This window comes from Conger conger, chromosome 17 (genome assembly GCF_963514075.1).
Source record: "Conger conger chromosome 17, fConCon1.1, whole genome shotgun sequence".
NCBI lineage: Eukaryota > Metazoa > Chordata > Actinopteri > Anguilliformes > Congridae > Conger > Conger conger.
The window spans coordinates 26,172,153-26,199,954 of NC_083776.1; the positions used below are offsets into that span (position 1 = coordinate 26,172,153).

General features: G+C 44.4%; 1 protein-coding gene across 1 annotated transcript in view; it reads right to left on the bottom strand.

Moving 5' to 3' along the window:
• Window positions 1-1,396: 1,396 nt before the first annotated feature.
• Window positions 1,397-27,802, bottom strand: part of LOC133116290 (partitioning defective 3 homolog B-like) — a 107,196-nt gene continuing 80,790 nt past the window's right edge. Inside the window, exons 17-22 of the mRNA XM_061225729.1 lie at window positions 21,187-21,353; window positions 20,156-20,195; window positions 19,527-19,726; window positions 18,299-18,360; window positions 12,672-12,816; window positions 1,397-1,543 (exon numbers count right to left, since the gene is read on the bottom strand). Coding sequence (XP_061081713.1) covers window positions 1,397-1,543; window positions 12,672-12,816; window positions 18,299-18,360; window positions 19,527-19,726; window positions 20,156-20,195; window positions 21,187-21,353 — 761 coding nt within the window. The remainder of the gene's footprint in view (window positions 1,544-12,671; window positions 12,817-18,298; window positions 18,361-19,526; window positions 19,727-20,155; window positions 20,196-21,186; window positions 21,354-27,802) is intronic.

The following is a 27,802-nucleotide window of genomic DNA, read 5'->3' on the forward strand; positions in this document are numbered from 1 at the left end:
GGCAAGCTGCCACATGTTTCTGACTCACCTGTTCACCAGGTGTATGGGCGGAGCTCTGTGCTTGTTGACCTTGGTTTGCAGGCTGGCAATCGGGCATCTCTGTAGACACCTTGGTGTCCAGACTGGCATCGGGCATCTCTGTAGACACCTTGGTGTCCAGACTGGCATCGGGCATCTCTGTAGACACCTTGGTGTCCAGACTGGCATCGGGCATCTCTGTAGACACCTTGGTGTCCAGACTGGCATCAGGCATCTCTGTAGACACCTTGGTGTCCAGACTGGAATCGGGCATCTCTGTAGACAGTTCAGGGCTGTGAGAGAGGGGGCTTGCTGGCTGCAGCGTAGGCAGTAAGCAGGGCCTGCACTGGGCATGACTTGGGGGTGGAAGTTGTCAATAATGAGTCAGGATGATTCAGCAGAACTGATCCAAACTGGGCAGAATTGGCCAGAATCCATTAGGACTGATCAGTACTGCCCAGGCCTGAACACAACTATTTCCCAGAACAACGCATTACTGATCAGACCTGGGTGAAATATGGAATCTCTTTGGATTCTAATACTTTTCTATGTTTTATTGAGCTTGTCTGGTGTATTGGAACCAATTAAATTCTCTCAAAAAGTGCAAACTTTGCCCTCTGCTCCTCTTGGCCAAAGGTTGCAATTGGCACAATTGCACCAGGCACGACCATTTCAAGCACAGAAAAGTCTTTGAATCCAAAACATTAGCATATTTGACCCAGGTCTGCTGCTGATCATGACTAACTGACTGAGTCGCAGCTTTGCTGAACTGCATGGGGCCAGGTACAGGCAGGCCGTTAGCAGCGGGAGACTCCAGGGCAGGGCAGAAACCAGGGCCACCTCCCACCGCCTCTCTCATCTCTCTCCAGGCTGGAGGCCTCACGGGCCACAAGCCCGCTTTCACACTACAAACACAGAAACACCTTTGGCCACTTTGTGTTTCTCACAAACATTTAATAATAAAGAACTGAGAAAGGCCTGCCGCCCACTCCTGTCACACGATACCCGCACACAAACCCATGCCAATAACACAGAAAACAGAAAAACTCTCTCCATTCTCTCGCTCTCTCTCAATCACTTGATCTTTCAAACTCTCTCTTCCTCTTTCTCTCTCTCTCTCAATCTGCTCAGCTCTCAACCCACCCTCCAACCACCCATCTTTGTCTACACAGCCCACACAGGGGAGGGTGTTGACAGATGATCGCAGTGTTATCTATGACTCATCTCATACTAATCATCTAATTCATCTCACTCATCGTACAGTCATCGCTGTCATCGTCGCCGAGGGGACAGATTCAAATATTATTGCCGGTATGCTTAATATGCAGGAGTAAAGCAGAGATCTCTCTGCTCCTCTGTGTCTGAATGAGTCACGGCCTCAGGTCAGCTCCAACACAGGAGCCAGGAAACAGGACTGCCTCACCTCTCTCTCCTCCTTCTCCTCGCACAGAATCACTGAGCTCTGGTTCTGCAGTGCTGCTCTTTTCAGCGATAAAACCTTCAAATTCTCCTCCCTTTTACAAACCTGAGAGAAAGGCAGAGTGAAATACTGAGAAATTATGAAAGACACTAAAAGCACAGGAACAGAGGGATATGCCGAAAATCAGAAGGAAGATGTTGAACGCATTGTTTTGTTACACTCCCTGGTGACACAATTAGTCAGTGGGTAATTACAAAGATTACCGTACCAACAATATTGCATTGCCACTGTGATTTTCATCCTGCCAACATTTCCCTACTGTAACTATGGAGATTACCCTACAAACCTCACCCTACTGTAACTATGGAGATTACCCTACCAAGATTATTCTGCAGTAACTGGTGTTTGCCCTACCATAACTGTAGAGATTAACCATTACTCTACTGTAACTATGCCGATTGCCCCCTTCGAGATGAACAATAACTGGTTGAGAGCCACAACCAGTACAGCTTCCTCAAACTAAAGCTCACAACCTGCAATTTATTCACTGACATTTAAAAAATATATTTATAACCACAATAGAATTAAACACAATACCCTTCTTATAGCCCTGTCTATGTTTTCACTTTTAACATGAACAGAAAAGCATCTAAAATGGCACAGAGGTTCCATATTGGTTACCCTACTACATTTCTGTCCTCCGGCCTCCATTAGTGAGGTAGGTGGAAAAGTCTTTATTGTAAAGTCAGCACTGAGCGGTGATGTAGGGGGAAAAGTCTTTATTGTAAAGTCTGCACTGAGCGGTGATGTAAGGGGAAAAGTCTTTATTGTAAAGTCTGCACTGAGCGGTGATGTAGGGGGAAAAGTCTTTATTGTAAAGTCTGCGCTGAGCAGTGATGTAGGGGGAAAAGTCTTTATTGTAAAGTCAGCACTGAGCAGTGATATAAGTGGAAAAGTCTTTATTGTAAAGTCAGCACTGAGCGGTGATGTAGGGGGAAAAGTCTTTATTGTAAAGTCTGCACTGAGCGGTGATGTAGGGGAAAAGTCTTTATTGTAAAGTCTGCACTGAGCGGTGATGTAGGGGGAAAAGTCTTTATTGTAAAGTCTGCACTGAGCGGTGATGTAGGGGGAAAAGTCTTTATTGTAAAGTCTGCACTGAGCGGTGATGTAGGGGGAAAAGTCTTTATTGTAAAGCCTGCACAGAGCAGTGCTGCCAACTTTGGGAGTGGAGAATTCTATCAGCTGAGAAAAGGAACAGTTTTTCACTGTCACACAGAACTTCATGCTGAGAAAAAAAAACGAAACAATAAATACACACATCATCCAGATCAGAAACTCTATTTTCACCTCAGGGTTGAGAATAACACATTGTTCATCGCAAAGGGAGCTAGCCTCTGCTGTTCTCTAAGCTGCAGAAGCTTGCATTGACACTGTGTGTTTGTTTCTGACCATGACATAGCTGCAAACACCTGGAAATCATTAACAAAGTGTTCATACCCTCAGGGAGGGTCAAATTCACAACCGCACTCTGACCACAACACAGTGGTCCTTTACGAGTGACACATATCTACATTTCTACATGCATATGGATTCCTGGAAGGGCTGAGCGAAACCAGCAGATTGTGAAAATGAGGTTCATTTAGTATTCAGAATAATTCACAGCAAATGTCTGTGCTAATTATGCGGTGCTGTGAAACAACAAAAAAAAAGAAAGAAAAGAACTCCAGAAAGCTGTCAGTAATGCAACGCAGAGTCGGTGGTCTTTATGAAGCTAATGCCATACGGAATGCAATTACTGCAACTGTAGTCGCTTCAGGACAAAAACATCATAACCAAGTTAGATATAAGAGGGCACTGCCGACAATAGCTCCGCTTTTCCCCCCGTCTCGCTGAAAAACAAATTATGAAATGTAACAGGCTCAACCGTTTCTATGCCAACCTGCTTTGCCTGCAGTAACTGATGCCCTCCTAGCAGCCGGAGCTCAGGTGCTACCAAAGAGCCGGCGGCTCCCGAAAAACTCTCCCCCCCGCTTTCTTTTTATCTGCCTCTTGGCATCTTGCCATTTTTCCCTCCGCGTTTCCCATTGAAAATCTTATGACAAAGTCTTCATTTTCTGTGTGATTAAATTCCCCTCTCGCTCCCATTCCCCAGGTGAGGTGCTCAGTCCGTTTAATAGACTTTCTAATCTCTGCTGCTGAGTTTCAATATTCTCTCTTATGTGCAATCTTCATTTTCAATTCGCTCTGCAGTGTCAATTTGCCTTTTCGGGATCAGAGCACGGGGTACAAGATGCTGTGGATACAACTCGCTACTTAACGGGTATTCTCCACGTTATTTGCGACCATTGCTCATCGTTTTTGTTTGGCTGTTTAACATAAATCGTACATTTAAAGGGTTTGTTTTCACTTATTTTAGACAACAGTTGCAAAAACCCATGCAATGGAAATATTTATTCTACTTACTCGTGGCTGTTTGAAAACCCCACTCGCTCAGACTCCACTAACACACTGTGAGGACGTACGCCTTTTGAAGACACTTCTACAAACACACTGCTAGGACATATATGTTATGATGATACATCTATTCCCACAGCTTCCCATATACTGCCATAGGGCTGTTACAGGGTTTTATTCACAATTCCACAAAACAAGCAAAAGAAAGCATCATGAAAAGATGTGTGAACAGACAGAGCCAGGTCAGGGACAGGTAAGGCACAGAGAGACAGGACAGGACCAGGTAAGGCACAGAGAGACAGGACAGGACCAGGTAAGGGACAGAGAGACAGGACAGGACCAGGTAAGGGACAGAGAGACAAGACAGGACCAGGTAAGGGACAGAGAGACAGGACAGGACCAGGTAAGGCACAGAGAGACAGGACAGGACCAGGTAAGGGACAGAGAGGGAAATCTGTGAGACAAAGCAGGGCAGGATAATGAATGAAAGGAACATGTGAAGAATTGAGATTTACAGTGGAGCAGGAGAGGGACAGGTGATACAGTACCAGTCAAAAGTTTGGACACATTTTGGAGGCTTTTTTGTTATTTTTCTGATTAATGTTTTATTTTCTCTGTTTCATCAAACAATTCACATGTGGTCAATACAAAGATTCTCAGCTTTTATTACAGAGTATGTTTTATACATTTATAAATTTTGATAGCAATTTATTGTAATTTACTGCAATTACAACACTTTATCTACATTTCAATATATGAGACAAATGAATAGTCATGTTTTGTATTTGGACGCATATATTTGTATGCCATGAAATCTATCAACATCACCAAATCTCAAGCGATGCTAAAACCACTTTGCATTTAATTGGATCTCTATGGGAATTGGGGGTTGGGACTTGATTCAGCTGTAAATTATGCTGATACAGTATGGAACACATTTGTGGATTAAATAGTTTTTAGTCATCAAGTGTCTGAGGTATTCACATGTGAATTGTTTGATGTTTTATTTCCTCTGTTTGTCATCAATCAGAAAAATCAGAAAAGGGCAAGGTGTGTCCAAACTTTTGACTGGTACTGTATTTCCTCTCTATGCCCCCAGCTGACACAGGACAGGCCTGTGCTCAGACCACAGAGTGCGGCACAGAAGAGGCCTCCAACACACACAGAGCCCAGGCTGGGCTCCTATCTGCCTGATAGCACTGAAGCTCCATCACTCTCAGCCTCTCAGCGTAGGCCATTATGGTGTGATTGCAGCCCAGATTCATGTCGCCATCCACAGTTTGTCTGTTTCTCCAGTCCACTCCTCCGGTGATGCCAGGAAAGCATCACAGAGGTTCAAATAGATGGATAGACCCTTCCTCTGTTACGGTCTCACCACAAGCCAGATGGGAAGAATCACACACACACACACAAACACACTCAACCAAACCCACCCCCCCCCCCCCCAACCACCTACCTAGAAGCATAGTCTCATCACCTGCGCATACCCTTCATTGAAATCACAGGGGTCATGTGACCTGCCGACTGCATTTAGCTCATTAGCCCGAGGCATGGTGTGCATGCTGCACATCGATTCTGTTCTCATTACAGCTCATTGTGCTTTGCCCCAACCAACACCTCTCACTCTCCCACAGTCTCTCTCTCTCTCACACACACGCAACACCTCACCCACACAATCAACACACACGCACCCGGCACCAGACACACACCCAACACCCTACACACAGGCCTGTAGTAGCACAAACGCGAACGGCGAGGAGTGATCAAACGTAATTATCCACTTCCAGTGAAGTTACCTCCTCTGCCCTGTACAGAGTAACAGTGAGTCATTCTCAGTTAAGGATCCAGACAGTAACCCACCCAAAATCTACCTTCTGAGTAAAGCATTAAAATAAAAGCGAAAGAAGAGTGAGGTGGTGGTGGAACTTCAGAGAACACCTGCAGTCTTGAGCTCAACTTCACTGCAGTAATACTCTCCCCAGAATCCCCTCCATATTAATCACAGTCTCTCACCCACTCCCATTGCTCTGTAGCAGATGCTTATCCAGTTGTTCTCATTCCCAGGGCCCCTGTCTGGACAGAGCATGCCCCAAGCCACACCCGCAATAAAGCAGGGCGGTGATGTCACCACTTCGCCCTCTGCCACGCGATTGCCAGTCACTGTTTCTGTGGAAACTGTACGAAGAAATGGAATAAACTGAATACATAAATCACAAATAAGAAGAAGTGGCACACTTTGCAGATCAAATTAAATATTCTCTCACTTCCAATGAGTAGCCTTCAGTCAGTAGCCTGGAGTATCAAAGCCCCTGCCCACCAGGCCCTGGAGCGATAGCGCTCAGTTTAGGATCACAGGCCATTTCACTGCTTCCCTTTTTTACCTGTTTTACAGTTATTGTGGGGAAAGATTCTCAATTTAATAACAAAACAAGACATCCATTTTGAGTGAAATGCCTAAGTGCTCTGATTGGCTGAGGGGTCCAGGTTGGGAACTCCTATAGGCTACGAGCGGAGGGGGCTGCACAACTGGGGGAATGATTAACGGCTCACTCTTACAAATTAATTCCCCCATCTCCAGTAATTAGAAGAAACAGCTGAGGCTTCTGCTTAATAGTTCAGAGGAGAAGGAGCAGCATGGCTCCCCAGGCCAAGCCTATAGGGGAATCAAAATAAACAAGCTCTTCTGGCCATTCACCTATACCTGAATAATTTGAACAAAAACTATTGTTATCAAACTGATGCTTATTATCCAAAGTGACAGTTGATTAGACTAAGCAGGGGGCAATCACCGCCCAACACCAGGGCTTGAACCACTAACCTTCCGGGATCCAGTCATGTACCCTCATGACTATGCTACAGGCTAGGCTATAAAGAAACTCTGCTAAAACATGCCTATACTTATACTCACACTCCACAGCAATCCACTTAACACACACCTATACCAATACTCACTCTACACACTTCTCAGCTATTTACTGAACACACCTATACCTATACTCACCTCACTCTGCACACCTCAGTGCAGGAATAGCTTATTTAGGTGTAAGCTTTGGAAAGAGATGTTTTGTGACAGAGGGGATAAGGAAGGGTTCCCAGGCCAGCAGCACAATGATTAATGAAAGGGCCTTAATAATGCAGAGCAGACAGGGGGGAACAGACACCGCACCCTGCTTCACTGCCTGTGGAATTAGGAATAGAAAACAGTCTCATCTGCACAGGTGGGCGTGAAGCAGACAGACACACACACACACACACATACCCACAAACATGCAGTTGACTCAAGCACACAGAGACACACACACACACGCGGGCACACACACGCACACGCACGCACACATGCACGCAGAGACACACAAACAAAGGTAGCAGAGCGCTCACTGAGTAATCGATGTGGTTCAGGTTCAGAGAGATAGATCACTGCATTTATACAGACACTCAAAGCACTTTCCAGTGATGAGATGGAAACTTGACTCAACCACCACCAATGTGCTGCACCCACCTGGGTGATGCACGGCTGCCATTTTGTGCCAGAAGGCTCTCCACACACTAGCTGAGGTGGAGAGGGAGAGAACAATGTTCTGGGCCCCTCGGCCGCCAAACCCCAGCCCCCCTAGCATGCAGCAGATGGGCCGCTAGAGCAGCATCACGCCTGCCTCAGTCCGCACCTCCTGCGCCAGTCTGCACCTCCCGCGCAAGCCAGCACCTCCCAGGCTCCGCGCACACGTTCGCACCCTGCCTGTCAGCACCTCTGCGATACAGCACCATGGCACAGGCTCGCGTGGGAGCAGCCGAAGCAGGCCTCTGATCCAGAGCCCAATTCATTACGCATTGGAGATCAGGGTGCTAACAGTGGGCAGGACACAAATGTTTGTGTGTTAAAGGTATTTTTTTCACTTTTCACTGCTGCTAGATACCCTTCATCTGCATCAGCCAGGGAGTTTGAGGGAGACGGGCTGGGGAAACAGCCACAGATGGAGGAGGTGCCTGGATGAAGGTGGGAGAAATAGTATTTTTGGTATATTTAGACTTCACAATGAGTTTGACTCATTTCAGTATTTGCAAATTGTGTAAGAAAATTTAATTTGTCAAGCAAACACTACCTAAACCAAGGTAATAATTTCTTTTTTCGATAAAAAAAGTATTTTAAGTCTAATTACAAGGCTAAAACACTTAAGACAAACAGCTGGCTCACTGCGTACAGCTGCCACACACAACACAAAGACATAATGCACAAACAGTGCTATAGTATGGTACGCTGCATGGCAGGCTTGTAGAGTACCATAGAGGGAATGAAGCACTCTGCTGTGTGGTAGGTTCACACACAGAGGAAATATGTGCTCCAGTGTCTGGCAGGCTGAAATGCTCCATAGGCCTCAACTGTGCATCAGGCTCACACCATAGATCTCATCAGTATTCACTGTATGGCAGGCTCGTTTCCATAGGATTAAGCAGAGCATAACTGTGTGGTAGGTCAACACCATAGAGTGATTTAGTGTACAGTAGGTTCACACCATATAATAATAGTGCTTCGCTGTACAGCAGGTGCCCAAGGCACTTTCCTTCCCTCAGTAATGACTGGAAGGCAGAGGCTTTTAGAACTAGTGAACTAATAGTGACAGATTATAAAACCAGCCAGTTTCGTATAGATTTGATAAAAATACATCAGAGGAAGAGCCTGCAAAGAGGCATGTACCCTGATGAAAAAAACTAGGTTTAGAAAAAGCTGGTAGCAGGTTGACCCATTCAGACCAACTCTATACTCAACATGGTTTGACCAACTCAAGCTATGTTTTGAAACAACTGGTAGCTGGTAATTTCAAGGTGGTCATAGCTGGATTTTACACCAGGGGACATATCATCCATAGTTGGTTGAGCTGAACCCGTAGATGACTGCTGCAGTCGTCACTGAGGGAAGGAAAGTACCTTGGGTGGGGCAGGTTCACACCATAGAGATCTACCAAGTGTTTCACTGTAAGGCAGGTTCACACCATAGAGATCTACCAAGTGTTTCACTGTAAGGCAGGTTCACACCATAGATATCTACCAAGTGTTTCACTGTAAGGCAGGTTCACACCATAGATATCTACCAAGTGTTTCACTGTATGGCAGGTTCACACCATAGATATCTACCAAGTGTTTCACTGTATGGCAGGTTCACACCATAGAGAGCTACCAAGTGTTTCACTGTAAGGCAGGTTCACACCATAGATATCTACCAAGTGTTTCACTGTATGGCAGGTTCACACCATAGATATCTACCAAGTGTTTCAATGTATGGCAAGTTCACACCATAGACTGAGTTAGTGTATAGCAGGTTCACACCATATAATGACTTAGTGTATGGCAGGTTCACACCATAGAGAGCATAGAAAGTGTTTCACTGAATGGCAGGCTTACACCAAAGAGCTAATAAGTGATTCACTGTATGCAGGCTCACATCAGGCAGAAAATGAGTGCAGTAGAGATCCTCTGAAGCTACGGCCATGACTGATGCAATACAGGGGAAACCTGGCATGACGGATGAACTTTCATCATGGGGTAAATATGCATGAACATACTTTATGTTCCTTTGACTCGCAACACTTCCTCACCCTCAAAAACCTGATTGACAGAGGATATTTGCGCAAAGAAATGAGTAAATCCTTTCAAGAAATGTCCCGATTTGGATTTTAATTTATTTTTCTGTCGGAGGCACTTATCTGATAAAGTAAACAGACTAAGCAGCCATGAGAAGAAATGAACATCACATCCCACTTGCTATGAAATAACGTTCTTCTAAAATATTGCATATTATATATACTGTAGCCTACATTTAAAAATATATAACGACAAATGCAGAAAAACTGAAAATGGTGGATGCGATCACAAAAACTTGATTTAAAAAGACTAACATTTTTCAAGGCATTCAGAGGAAAAACTATTTTAGTCAATAATAGAAAAGATAAACATTGCACAGTATTTTGTGGTGTACAGTAATAATCATAGATATCCCACAGACCATTGCAGTGCACTGGAAACCCGGTGAAACCACTGACCCAGAATAGTGTACTGCACAGTCCTGCTCACTGCAGCAGTAAGCCACTGGCTACGGCTCAATAACAATACACAGTATTCCCCAGCGACATATCCCTCTGGGCAAATTTACCCAAACACATTCTCATACAGAGAAAAAAAAATACTTTCAAACACAGAAATTCTGGACATTATTCAAAGTATGAGGGTAAATAGACAGGGAAAAATCCCCAGAAAAGCCATTTGTGCCGCTCACCGCAAACACACTATGTCCGTGCCACGTAACTCCCGATTTGTTAAAGTACTGATGCAAAGCAAGTACCCACACAACCACGCAACCACGCAACCACACAACCACGCAACCACACAACCACACAACCACACCCAAACACCTCGCAAGTGCAGCCCATAAGTACAATGATGCCTCTTGTCTATAGGGGTCCCAGTGTTACCTCTTGTCTAGAGGGGTCCCAGTGTTACCTCTTGTCTATAGGGGTCCCAGTGTTACCTCTTATCTATAGGGGTCCCAGTGTTACCTCTTGTCTATATGGGTCCCAGTGTTACCTCTTGTCTATAGGGGTCCCAGTGTTACCTCTTATCTATAGGGGTCCCAGTGTTACCTCTCGTCTATAGGGGTCCCAGTGTTACCTCTTAATGCTGGTTTTGCCTGATGGCATGGAAATCAGCCTGCTGATCATTTAGCTATATACTTAAGGCATATGAGACTAAAATCCACTGTATAATTGACATCACCAAACGTTTTGCCTTCTTCTTTGGAAATGCCTTTCTAGGCCTTCACTGCAGCTGATCTTTGTTTTGAGTTTCTGTTTTCTGTCTCCTCTTTAACAAGTGCAATTCATGCTCGATTGGATTTAAATCAGATAACTGGCTTGGCCAACTTTTTCACAGTGATGAATGCTTTGGTTGCATAGGCAGTTTGTTTTGTGGTCATTTTCTTGCTGCGGAATGAAGCGCTGGCCAACGAGGTTGGAGGAATTCATTTGTACATAGCCAGACAAAATTTGCCATCCTACCACTGCTATCCTCATCAACAGTCTTCAACACCATCAACAAAGACGAGTAAGCCTGTTCCAGAAGCATCCGTACAAGCCTTAGCCATGACACTAGCTCCTCCATATTTCAGATGACGAGGTATACAACTTGTACTTCTTTCCACCCCTTCAAATGGTTGCCTGTAGCCTAGTGGTTAAGGTACATTACTGGGACACAGACGGTTGGTGGTTCTAAGACGGTGTAGCCACAATAAGACCGGCAGGGCTGTTGGGCCCTTGACCAAGGTCCCCCCTACATTCCTCCAGGGGGGGATCTTCCCCTGCTTAGTTTAATCAACTGTAAGTCGCTTTGGATAAAAGCACCTGCTAAATAACTAATGTTCTCACTCATCCCAACTGCTGAACTTCTCCAGCAGCTGCTCCCCAGAGGTTGAACAAACTCCCTATTCCTCTATGAACCCTTCAGTCACTCCCCATTTCCCACAAATGGTAAATGGCAGGCATTTATATAGCGCCTTTATCCAAAGCGCTGTACAATTGATGCTTCTCCATTCATCCATTCATACACACACTCACACACCGGTGGCGATTGGCTGCCATGCAAGGCCCCGACCAGCTCGTCAGGAGCATTTGGGGGTTAGGTGTCTTGCTCAGGGACACTTCGACACAACCCGGGCGGGGGATCAAACCTGCAACCCACAACAGCCTGCAGACACATCCCTGCTGCTTCAGTCTCTACCATAACTAACACTGCAGGGCTACCCACAATCCAGCAGCACTGTCATCTATCACTTGTGACTTGCTCTTCTGACACTTTCCTGTTGCAACTGTGCCTTCTGCGTGATATTGTAGCTCTTTATCATACCTCTGTAATCACGCCTCTATTCTAGCATAATAATTAGCCATAATTGAGATAGCCAAAGCTTTACTGTGTGAACTTTCATATGCTCTTATTGTCACTTCAGATGAAAGCATGTGCCAAATGAAATGTAACGTCATGTATGTTTCCACAGATGAAAACTAAGACTGGACACTGTTCTCTCGTGAGAAGAGACACTTTGGCAACTGTCAGTCATCCATTAATATCATTTTGCACAGCTGAAAATGCGGGGACTGAACACAAAAACAGCTGTTTCCGTAAATTTGTAAAAGATATGGACGTAAATGCCATGAAATAGAAGAGGATTGTCTGAATTTTAATTTCCAAAGGTATACGGCAAAAATAGCCATTGGCACATTTTACCTGGGAGTGTGGATGTATGTGCTTTACCACACACTACAGGTGCACTGAAAATCTTCTGTCATTTCTTTCTGTGGTACTTGCCACAGCTTATCCACCTGCAAAAGCATCACTGCTTTTGTGGAAGTCTTCATTTAACTCTCTCTCCACTTGTGTGTGTGCGCATGAGCATGTGTGCGTGTGTGTGTGTGTGTGTTTTAGTTAAGTCTACAAATTTGCATACTAATCTTACACAATTACTGAAGTTACAGCAGTCTATCAACTGTTAATCACTTGAGCTAATTTACATTAGCAGACCTGCTGAGAACACTGATGTTCAGTGAAGCACACAGAATAGAAATGTGCGTGATGCAGATCCAAGAGTAAAGGAAATATAACGGCAGTAACTCTGGACCTGCGTGTCGTCTGCAATAAGACCAGGTAAGACACAGGCGCTGCAGCACTCTGGTCCGGTACACGGGCGGGTGTGTCGCTCTGGTCCAGAACTCGGGCGGGTGCAGCACTGGTCCAGTACACGGTCAATTGTGGTGCCCTCTGGTCTGGTACACAGGTGGGTGCAGAGCGCTCTGGTTCGGTACACGGGCGGGTGCAGAGTTCTGGTCCGGTACACGGGCGGGTGCAGAGTTCTGGTCCGGTACACGGGCGGGAGCGGCTGCGATCTGTTCAAAAGCGATGAGCGCTGAAGGGACACGCTCTGTGCAGATTGGGTGAGTGTCCTCTACTCCTCCATGCAGAAACAGGAAGGGCCAGGACAGACAGAATCCAGACACTGCCTCTGTCAAAGCCAGGGAAGAGCTCACAGACAGCAGCAGCCTTACTGACAGACACGTAATTCTGCCTCTGTCAAAGCCAGGGAAGAGCTCACAGACGGCAGCAGCCTTACTGACAGACACGTAATTCTGCCTCTGTCAAAGCCAGGGAAGAGCTCACAGACGGCAGCAGCCTTACTGACAGACACGTAATTCTGCCTCTGTCAAAGCCAGGGAAGAGCTCACAGACGGCAGCAGCCTTACTGACAGACACGTAATTCTGCCTCTGTCAAAGCCAGGGAAGAGCTCACAGACGGCAGCAGCTTTACTGACAGACACGTAATTCTGCCTCTGTCAAAGCCAGGGAAGAGCTCACAGACGGCAGCAGCCTTACTGACAGACACACAGCTGAACGGTTATTAAACCTCTCTGATGCAGCTCACTGCCTTCATCAGGCCAGGTTACGCTGCAAAACATCACCATATTAACAAGCATTTCAGCCCTGTAATAAGACCTTATTTTCTCTCAAGTAGAAAATATTAGCTTGTTTTAAGTTCATGTTTACTCGACAAGTGATGTTCTCTAATTCCTTCGGCTAATCTTGAGATGAGATTTTCATCTTATTTTGCAAAAACAAACACATTTTTAAAGAGATTTGAAGTCTCACTATAAGACTAAAATATTTGTTATTTTTGAGTTTTGCAGTGAAAGCCACTGCTGAAAAGGATATCTACAGCGGAGATGTTCATCTGTTGTTTAACCCACTGGATCAAAATTACTGAGAACTGATCAATTTAAAGACTGAACTGAATCAATAGGCTCCTAATTAGGTTGTTGATCATGTGATTAAGTGATTTTTTTCCCTTAAGCTTATTAACGTAATGCAGGTTTGACTGGTTATCACTTGCTTTGTCTCTGAATTATTCATTATCTACCAAATTTTTTAGTGGCCATACGTCCACACTTTCACCAATAAGGAACTTATTTATTCACCTCGGGCTTGATGAAATTGTCACCTCTTGTTATATAAAGTATAGTTTGCAATATAGCACAAAAGCATCATGTGGACATGGGACTTTTATTCTTCTTGGCATGCATAGCTTTTTCTGAAAATGTGGCTTACAAGCGTAAATATTACCTCTAAACATGAAAAGCACCTGATTGTTGACAGAAAATCTAAAATAGTCAAACAGCTTCTTAGAATTCTGGGATTGCAATTGTGGTTCAACTGAGTCCCAGTACTGAGGATGGGAACCATTGTTTTTTTATAAGATAAGTTCATGCTCTGTTCTTGTGCACCTGTGTGTGTGTGTAGTGAGTGTGTTTGTAGCGTGTAGCATGTAGTGCGTGTGTGTGTGTGTGTGTGTGTGTGTGTGAGTAGTGTGTGTGTGTGTTTTTGGTATTCGGTCACAACCAAGAACTGGGCCTCAGGGCCCAACCAATCATTTCAGTTCAGAACTCTTACTTGCTCACAGCACATTTTCATTCCGAGTTCAAACAGTTCATTTCCAGAGGAAAATGACATTTTAGCCCCCCTCCCCACCACCCTGTCCAGAAATGGCTGATATAAAATCACACAAATATCAACTACTCAAAGCCATTAAAGCTGGGATACCCTGAAAACAGATAATTCCTTTTTTTTCTTTTTCTTCTTTTTTAAATAGCTTTTTTATGTGAAAAATAACTTCCGGCATAGAATTCAATTTTTTATTTTTTATTTACTTATTTTATTTTTTGTGGCTGCAAGATTTTCATCTCAAGGTAAAGTACAAAGCCATGAAGTTGTTAAGGCAGAAGCATTGCACCTCATTTATATTGCTGTGGACCCCCTGCAACCAGTACAGGAAAGCACACAGTCGTTTGCTTTTCCTGTCTTCTGTATGACATCACAATATCATACACCATAAAGGCCTTTATTCTGAGCGTGAAAACGGGCTCGATTCAGACTGACATCACAAAGAGCTTCATTACAAATGACATCATAAAAGGCTCGATTCTAAATGAAGCCTTTTATGATGTTACAGAGCGTGCTCAGGAGCTCAAAGGGACCGCATACTGTCTGGTGCCTTTCATCCGCTCTTTCTTCCCCTCGTTAAGGTGTATATGGTAATATGTGGTATGCATGGTGTATATACAGCAAATAATTGGTAGTTTGTCTAGCCAGCTTAGCTCTCCTGTACGACTCTGTGCTTTGCAATCTCTGCCGCTGCACATTTTGCTGCTTTCTCAGTCCCAAATACACACTGCGTATCCCACAGGTCACACCGCAATATACTGCCAATATATGAGCACATAACACAGAGGAAGAAGTAACTGGAAACAAATGTGTGCCATTTGGTGCCTGGATGAGCACCGCCTGGGGAAACAGACGCACACAAACAGAGGAGAGAATGGGATCATCCTCCCTGTTCAGCGGAGAGGGGAAGGAGGGGCGGAGAGCTCGGTGACACAGGGAAACGCCACTCTGAGGAACTCGTGCCTGGAGCTGAGAATTCAGACGCAATCCTAGCAGCCATAGCCGCATGAGGGGCCAGCCAATAAAACTACATCAAGTTCATCTAGGCACTGTACTAGCCACGAGGCTGCAGAATGAAGTCATATGAATAAAATACACTCTGTGTTAGAGCAACACACCAGCACACCGCATAGAGCCATACTGCCCTAAGCACAAGATCACTGCTTCAGTGCATCTTTATAATCCTGAGCAATGAGAGAAAGAGAGAGAGGGAGAGGGAGAAGGAGAGAGGTAGACAGAAGAAGAGAGACAGAGAGACAGAGAGGGAGTGAGAGGGAGAGAGAGGGAGAGAGAGAGTGAGAGGAAGGGAGGGAGAGAGGGAGATGGAGAGAGATAGAGAGAGAGAGAGAGGGGGAGAAGGAGAGGGAGAGAGAGAGGGAGTGAGAGAGAGGGAGAGTGAGAGGGAGAGAGAGAGGGAGAGAGGTAGACAGAAGAGAGACAGAGAGAGAGGGAGTGAGAGGGAGAGGTAGAGAGAGACAGAGGAAGAAAGATAGAGAGAGAGGGAGTGAGAGAGAGTGAGAGAGACAGAGAGGGAGAGAGAGACAGACAGAGCGTGAGAGAGAGGGAGAGAGGAGAGAAACAGAGAAGAGAGAGAGGGAGAGGGAGAGAGAAAAAGAGAGAGAGCACATTCACACGGGATTAAGACTCTGCTCTTTACAGCAGAGAGAGAGAGAGATGCATGCCAAGCCTCATTAACAATATACAACTCTCTCTCTCTCTCTCTCTCTTCCTTATTAAACACAGCCCGTGTAAGGATTCACAATGGGCCCTGTAATTACAGCCAGGAGCAGCCATCTTCAAAAATGCGCCTCAACCAACGAAAAACAAAACATCTACGTCTTTAATAGGAAGGCCACATCGCTGGCTCCCATTCTGTCTTCAATACTCCACTTATTTCTGGCCGAATGGGAAGGGTCATAACAGGCTCATTTCATTCTGACCATATACTGTCTACAATGACATCATGTCGCAAAAACATCAGCTTAATTAAATAATATTTGAATTTCAGTCCAAGAAATAATAGTCTTAATAAGAAGGGGGGAAAGGGTCTTGTAGAAAATCTGGAAGTGCTTAAACCTTGGCTCAATTACAGTGTTCTGTTAGAGGATTTAAGTTTGGCAGGGGAGCCAATCACATTAAAGGGCTCTGAATCCTCCTGGTAATGGCAGTGCATACTGTAGCATATTTCACACTGCAGCAGAGTAAATACAGAGAACACAACAGAGTAACAGGGAAGAACACAAGCAGAGTGTCACAACAGAGTAATAGGGAAGAACACAACAGAGCAACAGGGAAGAACACAAGCAGAGTAACAGGAAAGAACACAAGCAGAGTGTCACAACAGAGCAACAGGGAAGAACACAATAGAGTAACAGGAAAGAACACAATAGAGTAACAGGGAAGAACACAACAGAGCAACAGGGAAGAACACAACAGAGCAACAGGGAAGAACACAATAGAGTAACAGGGAAGAACACAAGCAGAGTGTCACAACAGCAATAGGGAAGAACACAAGCAGAATGCCACAATAGCAACAGGGAAGAACACAAGCAGAATGTCACAGCAGAGTAACAGGGAAGAACACAAGCAGAATGCCACAACAGAGTAATAGGGAAGAACACAACAGAGCAACAGGGAAGAACACAACAGAGCAACAGGGAAGAACACAATAGAGTAACAGGGAAGAACACAAGCAGAGTGTCACAACAGCAATAGGGAAGAACACAAGCAGAATGCCACAACAGAGTAACAGGGAGGAACACAAGCAGAGTGTCACAGTAGCAACAGGGAAGAACACAAGCAGAATGCCACAGTAGCAACAGGGAAGAACACAAGCAGAATGCCACAACAGAGTAACAGGGAAGAACACAAGCAGAGTGTCATAGCGCTAATCTGTTTCTCTGTAACAGTACACATGCACACGCACGCACTGTAGACACACAAGCATGCACAGATACATGCTGTACACCAGGGCTGCCCAACTCTGTTCCTGTAGATCTGCCATCTCTCCTACACACACACACACACACACAGATCTACCATCTCTCCCACAGACACACACACAGAGACACACACACACACACACACAGACACACATACACACTGAGACACGTACACACACGCACAGACACAGACACACACACACACACACAGACACACACACACACACATACACACAGACACACAGGAGAGCCAGCGGAGCTGCAGACAGACTGTAGGAGTGTCTCACTGTAGCAGTCTCCAGAGAGACTCTTCTCTCACCTTCAGCAGCAGGGCAGAACTCACACCAGCAGTGCCCATCATTTACCCTTCAAATCTTCACGTCTCCGATCTTCTCCAAATGTTTACACTCAATTACACTTTTCTTTTCTGGGGGTAGGGGGCGGTTGACCTATCTTTAACCATGACCAGTAAAACACGTCCACAAGCATTTTCATTCACATCTTCCCAGCTCAGTGAAAAGTTCACTTTAATACAAACTCTGCTGATACAAACTGGAGACTGTTCTGTGTACTGTGCCTTTAAGCTGACATGCGTCAACTAAATTTGCCTGCCGAGATTCTTTATTCAGCCACTAGATCACACTGATCAATTATTTTTTACTGCATCTCTTTGCTACACAGTATTAGTTCTCTTCTTTTAAAACAGACTATCAATAGTGCCATTTCTATTTTAATGGGCATTTTTCCAAAAGGAAATGTAGTGGTATAGTGTGAGCAGTTACATCACAACAACTGAACCATTATCGTTTAAACATTTGAAAACATATATTTCACCTTCATCTTTAATTTACACCCTGCCCGTGAGAGATTAACATGGATGAATATCCAAGGCTGTGGTGCAGCACATGAAGAAACACTTCAGGAAAACACACACATGGGCGAGACCGCAGCGGAGAGGCCTCCTTCAGGCTCCTCGGGAAACAGGAAGCACTCCAGCTGGAAGTCAGGATGCAGGACAACTTTCACACACACAACATTCCCACAGAGAATCAAACGGAATTATGTGCTCTGGTCTAGTACAACTACACACACAAACTCACACACACTTTCTCACACATGCTGAAACCGAGCATACCTTCATGGGAGTCACTATCCCCCCCCCCCTTCACCAATTTCAAAATGATATTGGCTGGAGACACAGCAGCTCAACTCAACGGTTTTAAGCTGTGACAAAGATACTGTTTCTGTCTCCAATCTCCCTCCGATTCATATTCTAATTCATATTCATAATAGAGCTTTATAGGACGGAGTCAGAAAATGATATGTTGCAAAAGCAATTAAATTCAGCAGGAAGATAGAAAGGAAATATGGAGCAACCAAACAAGAGAAAAAAAGAGAATGAAGGAAGGGATTATACTGATGTAAGAAACGGTTATTATGCCAGTAAAATCCCTGCTGGATGGGTGTGACAGGTTCACATCTACCTGGTGGTCAGCCTTGTGCATGCCATAGATTATAATGGCACTTATACATAGTTTTATATATATATATATATATATAGCGTGACCATATAGATACAATTGGAACCCTTGAATTTATGATTCATCAACTTATGAACTAGCATACCACAATTGGCAGCTAGAATACCTCGAGTACAACAATATTATATATATATATATATATATATATATATATATATATATATAATATTGTTGTACTCGAGTACAACAATATTATATATATATATATATATATATATATATATATATATATATAATATTGTTGTACTCGAGGTATTCTAGCTGCCAATTGTGGTATGCTAGTTCATAAGTTGATGAATCATAAATTCAAGGGTTCCAATTGTATCTATATGGTCACGCTAGGACTCGGAACTGTACTGTCCTCTAGGGTCCTCCTCACACTTGTCCCTGTGTTCGATGTGCACTTTGTTGTACATCACTCTGGATAAGAGCATCTGCTAAAGGCCTGTAATGTAATGTAATGGTCAGGTGAGTAGCTACTTCTCTTTCTCCATAGAGCAGAACACATTATTACATAAGGTGTAACACACATCCCATTGGGTAGCCCAGGCATTGAAGAACACAGACCCAGAGTTGCATCCAGGAAAAGCAGAAAACTCCCGACCATAACAACCAAAAGACTTTCTTCTGTGTCCTCTGCTCTTCCTCCTCTGTGTCCTCCATCTTCTCATCTTTCCCCTGCCCGTTGGATTTCCACTCTTCTCTCTTCTCCTCCTTTGGCATCTTCTGTACCTTTTTCATCTCTTCCATGTCACCACACCCCTGCCAAGAGGTGGTGCTAGAGGGGCTGTCCCAGCCAAAGCTTCCATCTGAGAGATCATCTACAGTATAACCCAACAGCACACACACACACACATACACATACACACCCATGCACACACACCCACACACACATACACACAGACGCACACACACACACACACAGACACACTCACACGCAGACACACACGCACACACACACAGACATACACGTAAATACACACACACACACACACACACACACACACACACACACATATATATACCACGCTTACAAATGTAATTCATCCATGCGTAAGTATTTCGAAATCATGACAATTCACTAGGACTGAAATTGAAGCCCTTGAAAGTCACCATCAGCCTATTCTCTAAATGTTAAACTAGGAGCCATGATAGCGCATTGTAAACCAGGGCTCATAGTTGCACAGTTAGAGGGAAACTGAATTAATTCCAGAAATAAATTTAATCGTGGCAGTTTGAAACCTTCTCACGGTCCGGACTTCCATATCGGTCCTCTCCTTTTGTAACAGACTAATGGCATGCAGATGGAGAGGAAGACAGCCTCAGTGACAGAACCATCTGTTACTGACCACTCATTCTTTTTCCCTTCCTGTCCTCTCTCTCTCTCTCTCTTTCTCCACTACCCCCTTTCTATCCCTTTATCCCACCACTTTCCCTTTCTATCCCTCAGAACACACTACAAGGCAGACTTCAATTGAACACTGACTCCCCAAGGCAATTTACACAAGGAGATGAAACGCAAACAGAAAACAAACGCAGCCCTGACGTTTTAATGCAAAATGAAATGTGTACGGCTCTCATTTCTCCAATTCCCAGCGTTATTCACAAATTCACCACGTCCTCCGAGGGCTGCTACAGACTAATGTACATCACAACTGCCTTTGTTCCAACAAGCACTTAACAATGCAAACTTCCCTTATTAATCAGAGCTACTATAGAAAGGGAAGGATGGTGTGCAGTAATCCCTGTGTGTGTGTGCGTGTGTGTGTGTGAAGTGTGTGTGTGTGTGTGTGTGTGTGTGTGTGTGTGTGTGTATAAAGACATCACCTCACATGCAAAGATTAAGTTGAGAGAAAACCAAAAAAAACAAGAAAATAAAAAGAAAGCTTGGTCACAAGGACTTGTTTTATTGTAGTCTAATATAAATAGACTCCAGCAATTCATCTGGCACTTTTCCTTTATCTGTGTGTTCTTATTATAATTTTTTCTGCATGAGGGGAATTGGGATTAAATCACGCCTACTATGGTCACTCTAAGCCTGCCAAAGGGAAAGGGCCTTTTACACTCCTGGAGTGAATGCAAGCATTTACACTCTTCAGTGTTAATCCAGCTGTTTACACTCTTCAGTGTTAATCCAGCCCTTTACTATCCTCAGTTTTTGGAAATGACCTTTGTATTGCATGAGCTTTGTCAGTGTCAGCTCATGGGGAATGAGTTGTGTGTGTTTTCTGAAGGCCAAGGCCTCAGATCTTACCCTCCTTCGTAGGACTTGTCGTCAGGCAGAGCGGAAACTGTGGTTGCAGCCACGCCCTCGTGTCGCACGGGCCCGCTGAAGGAGGAAGAGGAGCTCACTCTTCCTCACCTCGGACACAGCAGTCTGCCGCCCCCCCACAGAGCCAGGCTCCTGCACCTCCCACACCGGGGCAGACTCCTTCCCATGATCCTTCACTGCATTGGAGGGGGGGGGGGTTATCGCACTGGAGGAGATAAGCAGGAAGGACCAAAGAAGAGAGGGAAACTGAGGAAGAAAAAAGAGGAAGAGGAGGAAGATGAAGGAAAGAGAGGGAAGCTACAAAAGGAGATTAATAAATAGTGACGAAAGATGACAAGTACGAGAATGAAATGAGAGAGAAGACAAAGGACAAAGTCCGAGGATGAGGGAAGAAAAAGAGAGAGAGAAACAGCGCATACACAAACAGGAAAGGCCGGTTGAACGCTTGCCCTCTGTGATCGATACGGTTTTATTAGACGTAAATTTTGCTTCCAGGGAAATGCAGGAGGACATTCATCAGCCTCTGATGGCAGACCGTTTCTGCTCCAGTGCATTTAAGTTCAGCCTCATCGGGAGGACTTACGGGCCAACAAGGCAACCGATGGAAGCTTTCTCTCAGATCTGAGACACTTTGAAGGGGGGGGCCGAGGGGGGGTTATTTAACAAACCTATTACTCCTGAAAAACTGTGACAAAAGAAACTATTTAATGATGATGCTTGGCAGACTCATTCTGAAGCCATTCCAGTAGGATATTGAGCTTTTTATGTGCCATTGAAATACACTAATTGTCCATTTGATGTAGAGGGAGGCACAGCTCCCTGGGTAGGCTGAGAAGGGCCATCAGCTGCCTAAGAAATGTGTGGGATAGGGGGAGGGGAACTCCATCCAGGAGTACGGCTTCTTAAATGCCCTGAAACAGATACTTATGGCCTCTGAGCTGCAGCCAGTTCAGCTATGAAATGCCAACAAATCATACATCGAATCACATAAATATATTGATCGCATAAAAAATACCATATCAAACAAGGCGGTGCCAGTCTCCGGCACTGTTGCTATATCATGACCAAGAAGCCTCCCTCTCACTCTCTCACTCACACATGCTCACTTTGACAGGAACAACTCTTTGAAAACTCAAAGCAAAATAACCTAGCAAAATAATTTTCTAGAAAGGGCAAAAAAACACATTTCAAATACACCAACCTGACATTAACTTCAGGCTTTAATTAAATCAACTAAGTGCTGCGATATCAATATTCACAATGATGATGAAATATTGATGTTTTTTAAGAGAACGGTGTTACATATGTTCAAAATGTGAATCTATAACTCGCTTAGCGATGCATGCAGAGCTTGCAAATGGTAAACATTAAGTTGTGGTACTGGGGTTATAAATAGCAGGATGAGGCTAAGGAAAAGCTAAGTCTGAAAAAGGGATTTGTGTCATAAACGTAATTGCTGCTGTCCCAATGCAGGCAGATAGAGCAAAACAGCTTTTAGGAGTTCCACACCGTGGACTTCTAGAGTGTGTGTGTGTGTGTGTGTGTGTCTCTCACACCCAAGCTGGGATAATTCACATTACAGCACCAGCGTCTGCAGTACTTCAGTGCAGTACTGAAAGAAAGTGTAAGGGTATGTGTGTGTGCGCGGGTGTGTGTGTGTGCGTATGTATGTATGTGGGTACATGTGTGTGTGTGTGTGTGTGTGTGTGTGTGTGTGCGCGCGTGTGTGTGTGTGTGTTTCTGCCAGCGTACATCTGTGTATTCTGAGAGAAAGCAGTAGCTCCAGATTATCTGGAGAAATAGTCACATGGCTTCCCCATGCATATAACAAACATGAAATATTATGTATGAAATATTTTGAGAGGAAAAATGCAAAACAACAGGATGCACTTGTTAGCATGTAAGCGGCGTGTGGGCGTGCGTCTGCGGGGGACCCATGCTGAGCAGAACGGGTGCCAGTTTGATACGGTCTTCCTCGAGAAGAAGAGTACCCGAAAGGTTAGCCGTCAGCGCCAGGCAGGTTCCCATGAGACTGTCTCCATGTCTCAATCCAGATCACAGGCCGCACAATCACACTTATGGCATATTAAATCTTATTTCATATCATATAAATATTTCATACATCAGTTGTCACTTTTCTATTCTTAACACTTTCAGAAAAACAGATTTACCTCAGGTTACAGCCATTGAAAAATGGCAGAAAACAACAGAGAAAAACGCAATGGAAAAGAATAAGAAAATGATTACACTTATAATGTGTCTATGTTGACACAATGTGAATGCTTTTCTCCATTACCACAGAGTGCTCAGAAATAAAGATACAAAAGACTTCAGGAATAACGGTGTGACTGAAAAGACCACATAGCAATATCATTGGGTGGAATGCAAGGATAACTACTAGGTGATTGGACAGAGAGAAAGATTAACAATGTGTCTGGACATATGTGATAGGACAGACCGCAGGATAAAAGAATGTGATTGGACAGACCGCAGGATAAAAGAATGTGATTGGACAGACCGCAGGATAAAAGAATGAGATTGGACGCCACAGGATTGCATGAGCCGCAGGTTTGACTCTGCTGCTGAGCTCTTGGAGCATGAAACATGGGGAGCAGATGGTTCTCACGGAAGCAGACGAATCGATCAATCCAAATCACCACAACATGGCTGCTTTCAGCTCCAATCAAACTACCTCCTCCTCAATCGCAAAGTGAGACAGAGGAAAGTGCCTTCAATGGGCCTGCGCTTGGCACAGAGCCGTCAAAGTCAAAATAGCGCAGGGGAACAAGATGCGACAATGAGCAACAACAATCAGCCTGGCACTCTCCAGAGCCTGGGTCCAGTGCTCTGCTATTTACAGCCCCGCCGCAATGCATTGTGGGAGTGGCATTGGGCAGCCACTGCAGGAGAAACCAAACAAACACCAAACAGAATGAGCCCAAACAGAGACGTGAGAAAATGGAAGAGGAGGAGACGGGAGAGGCAGAGGATGGTTTATAAGTGCTTACGGGAGTAATGGGAGGGATGTAGCTAGAGTAAGGGATGGGGCAGGAAAGTAAGGTCGGGTGTAAGTAGAGTAATGCAGAGAGCAAAGGAGGGAGGGTGGAGGTACATAGAGTCTGTACTGCAGTCAGAGCAGGAGGGAGAGGAGAGGAGAGGAGAGGAGAGGAGAGGAGAGGTTCATAGCAGAGAGGTGTTGGGCAGACTGCAATGCACAGCTCTTCAGACCACACTGCTAATGTAACCACACACGTGACTGCCTTTTGAACCAGCTGAACTCACAGCATCAGGCTGGTAAGAGTCATTAGGCCTGACCAGTGAAAAGCAGAGAAAAACAAGCCCCTTTATGAAACACATTATCACCCATATTTTACACCACAGAGACAGAATCACACCATCCAAAAGAAAAAGCCTTTCAACACTCAACTTATTTTTGTCTCAATAAGTTGTTAAAGGACCAAAGCTTCATTTAGTCATGGTTTCTATATCTGTGTGTGTTTGAGAAATCCACACCATTTATGCAGAATAATTTTAAAAGCAAGTCCTTGAGGTTCAATGAAAGTTTAATAGACGCATCAAGACAAATCTACAGTACTGATAATAGCTTGAGGAATCAAAAACAAGATCATGTGAGGATGATATGCAGATAATAATGTGTGTGTGATATGCAGATGCTAACCTGGCTCCTCTAGAAGTGCCATGCTGTGTTCACCTGGGGAGAGAAAGGGATAGAGAGAGGGACAGAGAGAGAGAGAGAGAGAGAGAGAGAGAGGGGGGGAGAGGGAGGGAGAGAGAGAGAGAGGGGAAGAGGGAGGGAGAGTATTTTTCTAATACAAAGTCAGCCACTGGAGATTGATCAGCAAAGCTTGCAGAGTGCGATGTGTGATGTCTGAACATGCTTAAGCATCAATTCCTATGACATCACCATTCCCTGTCCAAAGGCCGGCTTACCGTCCAGAATGTTGCTCGACTGAAATCATTAATGGTCGTTCTGTTGCCACTTGACATAAACTGTGATCGTCATCCTTAGAAAAAAGTATATAAATGCACTTCAATCGCCCAGAGTATAAACCAAATGTCGCTGGTCGTCCGTTACAGCAGCACAGTCACTGGACGGTAAATTGTCCTTGACATGTAGCACATCGCTATGCCATTTCCATTGCTGTATTACTGTACATTGATGTCATATGCTGCTGTGAATAATTTTGATGTGCTGCTGAACGTAGACATTACATTGTCACCACCTCAATCTGCCCTTGTTCACCAAAGTGATTGTGTGTTGCTGCATACTAATCTATAGGTATAGAGTCTGCAGGCATCTTGCTATACGTGCCACCCTAATACACAGGAACTGGCATCTGCCATGTCACTTTTCAATAAGCTGAAGCTGTCCTTTCTTTGAAAACATTTTTTTCTTTCCGATAATTTTCACTCAGATTACAAATGAGAAAGAGAAAGCAAGAGGAACATTAATATTCAGGTATGAATAATTGGCTAAATGAATGTTGTTCCAGCATCATATTGCTGTTTTGGCAATATGACATAAGGAGCACATAAAGCAGCATGATTCAAATGAATTAGTGCTTGAATTTGCATTGGAGAGAGAGATAGGCAGAGACACACAGAGATAGATTTTTAAATCAATTTTATTACAACAGTAAAAGCCAGAAGAACATGTGACAGTCCCTGATTCTTATTTTTTCCTTAGTTTATCCACGTGGGTGTTTTAGCCTATTAATGCAACCCATTCAAGAGGAGGATCTTTCACAGTTTCATTTGAAGATGGTGCCACGTTTTCTGGACTCAATCCTGAGGAATATACAGTAAATACATAATGGACATTTCTTTAGATAGTTAACTGCACAGAAGAAAAAAAATCTACTTTTTCCACCTGATGAGGCATTGAAAGCAGGAGAAGGAGAGAGGCAGGGGAAGTGGAGGAAGAGCACACCAATCACAAGTCCTCATCTAGGAGAGTGCACCAATCAGGGGTCTTCATCTAGGAGAGTGCACCAATCAGGGGTCCTCATCTAGGAGAGTGCACCAATCAGAAGTCCTCATCTAGGAGAGTGCACCAATCAGGGGTCCTCATCTAGGAGAGTGCACCAACCAGGGGTCCTCATCTAGAAGAGTGCCCCAAACAGAGCTCCTAATTTTGGAGAGAGCACCAATCAGGGGTCCTAATCTAAAAGAGAGCACGAATCAGAGGTACGCAGAGCCCCCTGTGGAGGAGTGTGTGACAATCCGAGTTCCTCACAGTGAGGACAGTAAACCCGCCATCGGCACCCCCCCTCTCTGCGACCTGACGTACACTCATAACGGTGTGACGAGACAAATGAAACGCATTCACTCGCCTCTGATGCAGAGGAGGAAGGCAATATGAGGAGCTAATGAACTGGAACTGAAATTCTGCTGCGTCCCGTGTTTTAATAAAATGAAATGCAGTGTTCCTCACTCTCTAATGGAAGAAAAATAATCTGGTCATCCCAAGCCATTACATGGAAATGCGTTGCAGTATATTAATAACTATGTGTAGTTATTAATAACAACAATTACAATTCCCAGACAAATGACCGGACTACGATGAAGTGAAACAGTTAGTTTCGCATTACAAAAAAGCTGATTCATGTCCATGTAGAGAGGTCTTTAATCAACACAGTCCACAGAAGGTGCATGTCACAGTGACTTAAAATACAATCAAATAAAAAATAACAACATTCAAATCACCCTGCAAACTCCTGTGTGTGTGAGCCCTCCAGGTAACATTTATCAATGATTCAATACATACAGCAGAGTCTTACTTACCGACTTACAAGGGCAAGACGAAATAATTTATTGCATAATTTATTGAATAATTCATCTTTAAGTGCATTAACTAAGCAACGCAGACAGCAATACCAATCAGCACAGATACAGAGGCGCTAATGACAGAGACTCAACATTGAGCTGAAAACATGCACACAACTGTAACAGCTTCACCTGTACCTGGTGCCTCACCATTAGCCCAAGGCCAGGGGTGTCCGCAGGCCCTGCTGTGTTTTAGTGCATTTCAGCACTTCAGTGATTATTTAATTGTGCCACAGTGATTACATTGATGTCACGGAGTGGGTCCGCACACCTTGTTTACAAGGCCTAATTCGGCTGCTGATTGAAAGGAAGCAAAAAAAACCGAAACCTGCGGGCAATGTCACCCTCGAGGATTGTGTTCTGAGTTCCAGCGTGAAAAACAAAGCCACCTCCGTCCTACTAACGCCACATGCAGACACACGGTGCTCTATAAGATCTACACGGTTCTGACGCCATGGCGAACTCCGAGCTGTACTGGACTGCATTCACTCATATACAGAATGTACAGAAGTGCCAAACAGCAGGGACACATTAGAATGCAGGGTGTGAGGTTTCATTCTGGGCCTGGAGTAATCAAGATAAGGTAGTATATGTACAGTTTCACATTAGATATCAATATACTACAATATGTTATATTATTCTGTGTGTGTGCATTTTTACAGTGTGTGTGAGTGCGTGTGTGTGGATTTTTACAGTGTGTATGAGTGTGTGTGGATTTTTACAGTGTGTGTGTGTGTGTGTGTGTGTGTGAGTGAGCATTTTTACAGTGTGTGTGTGC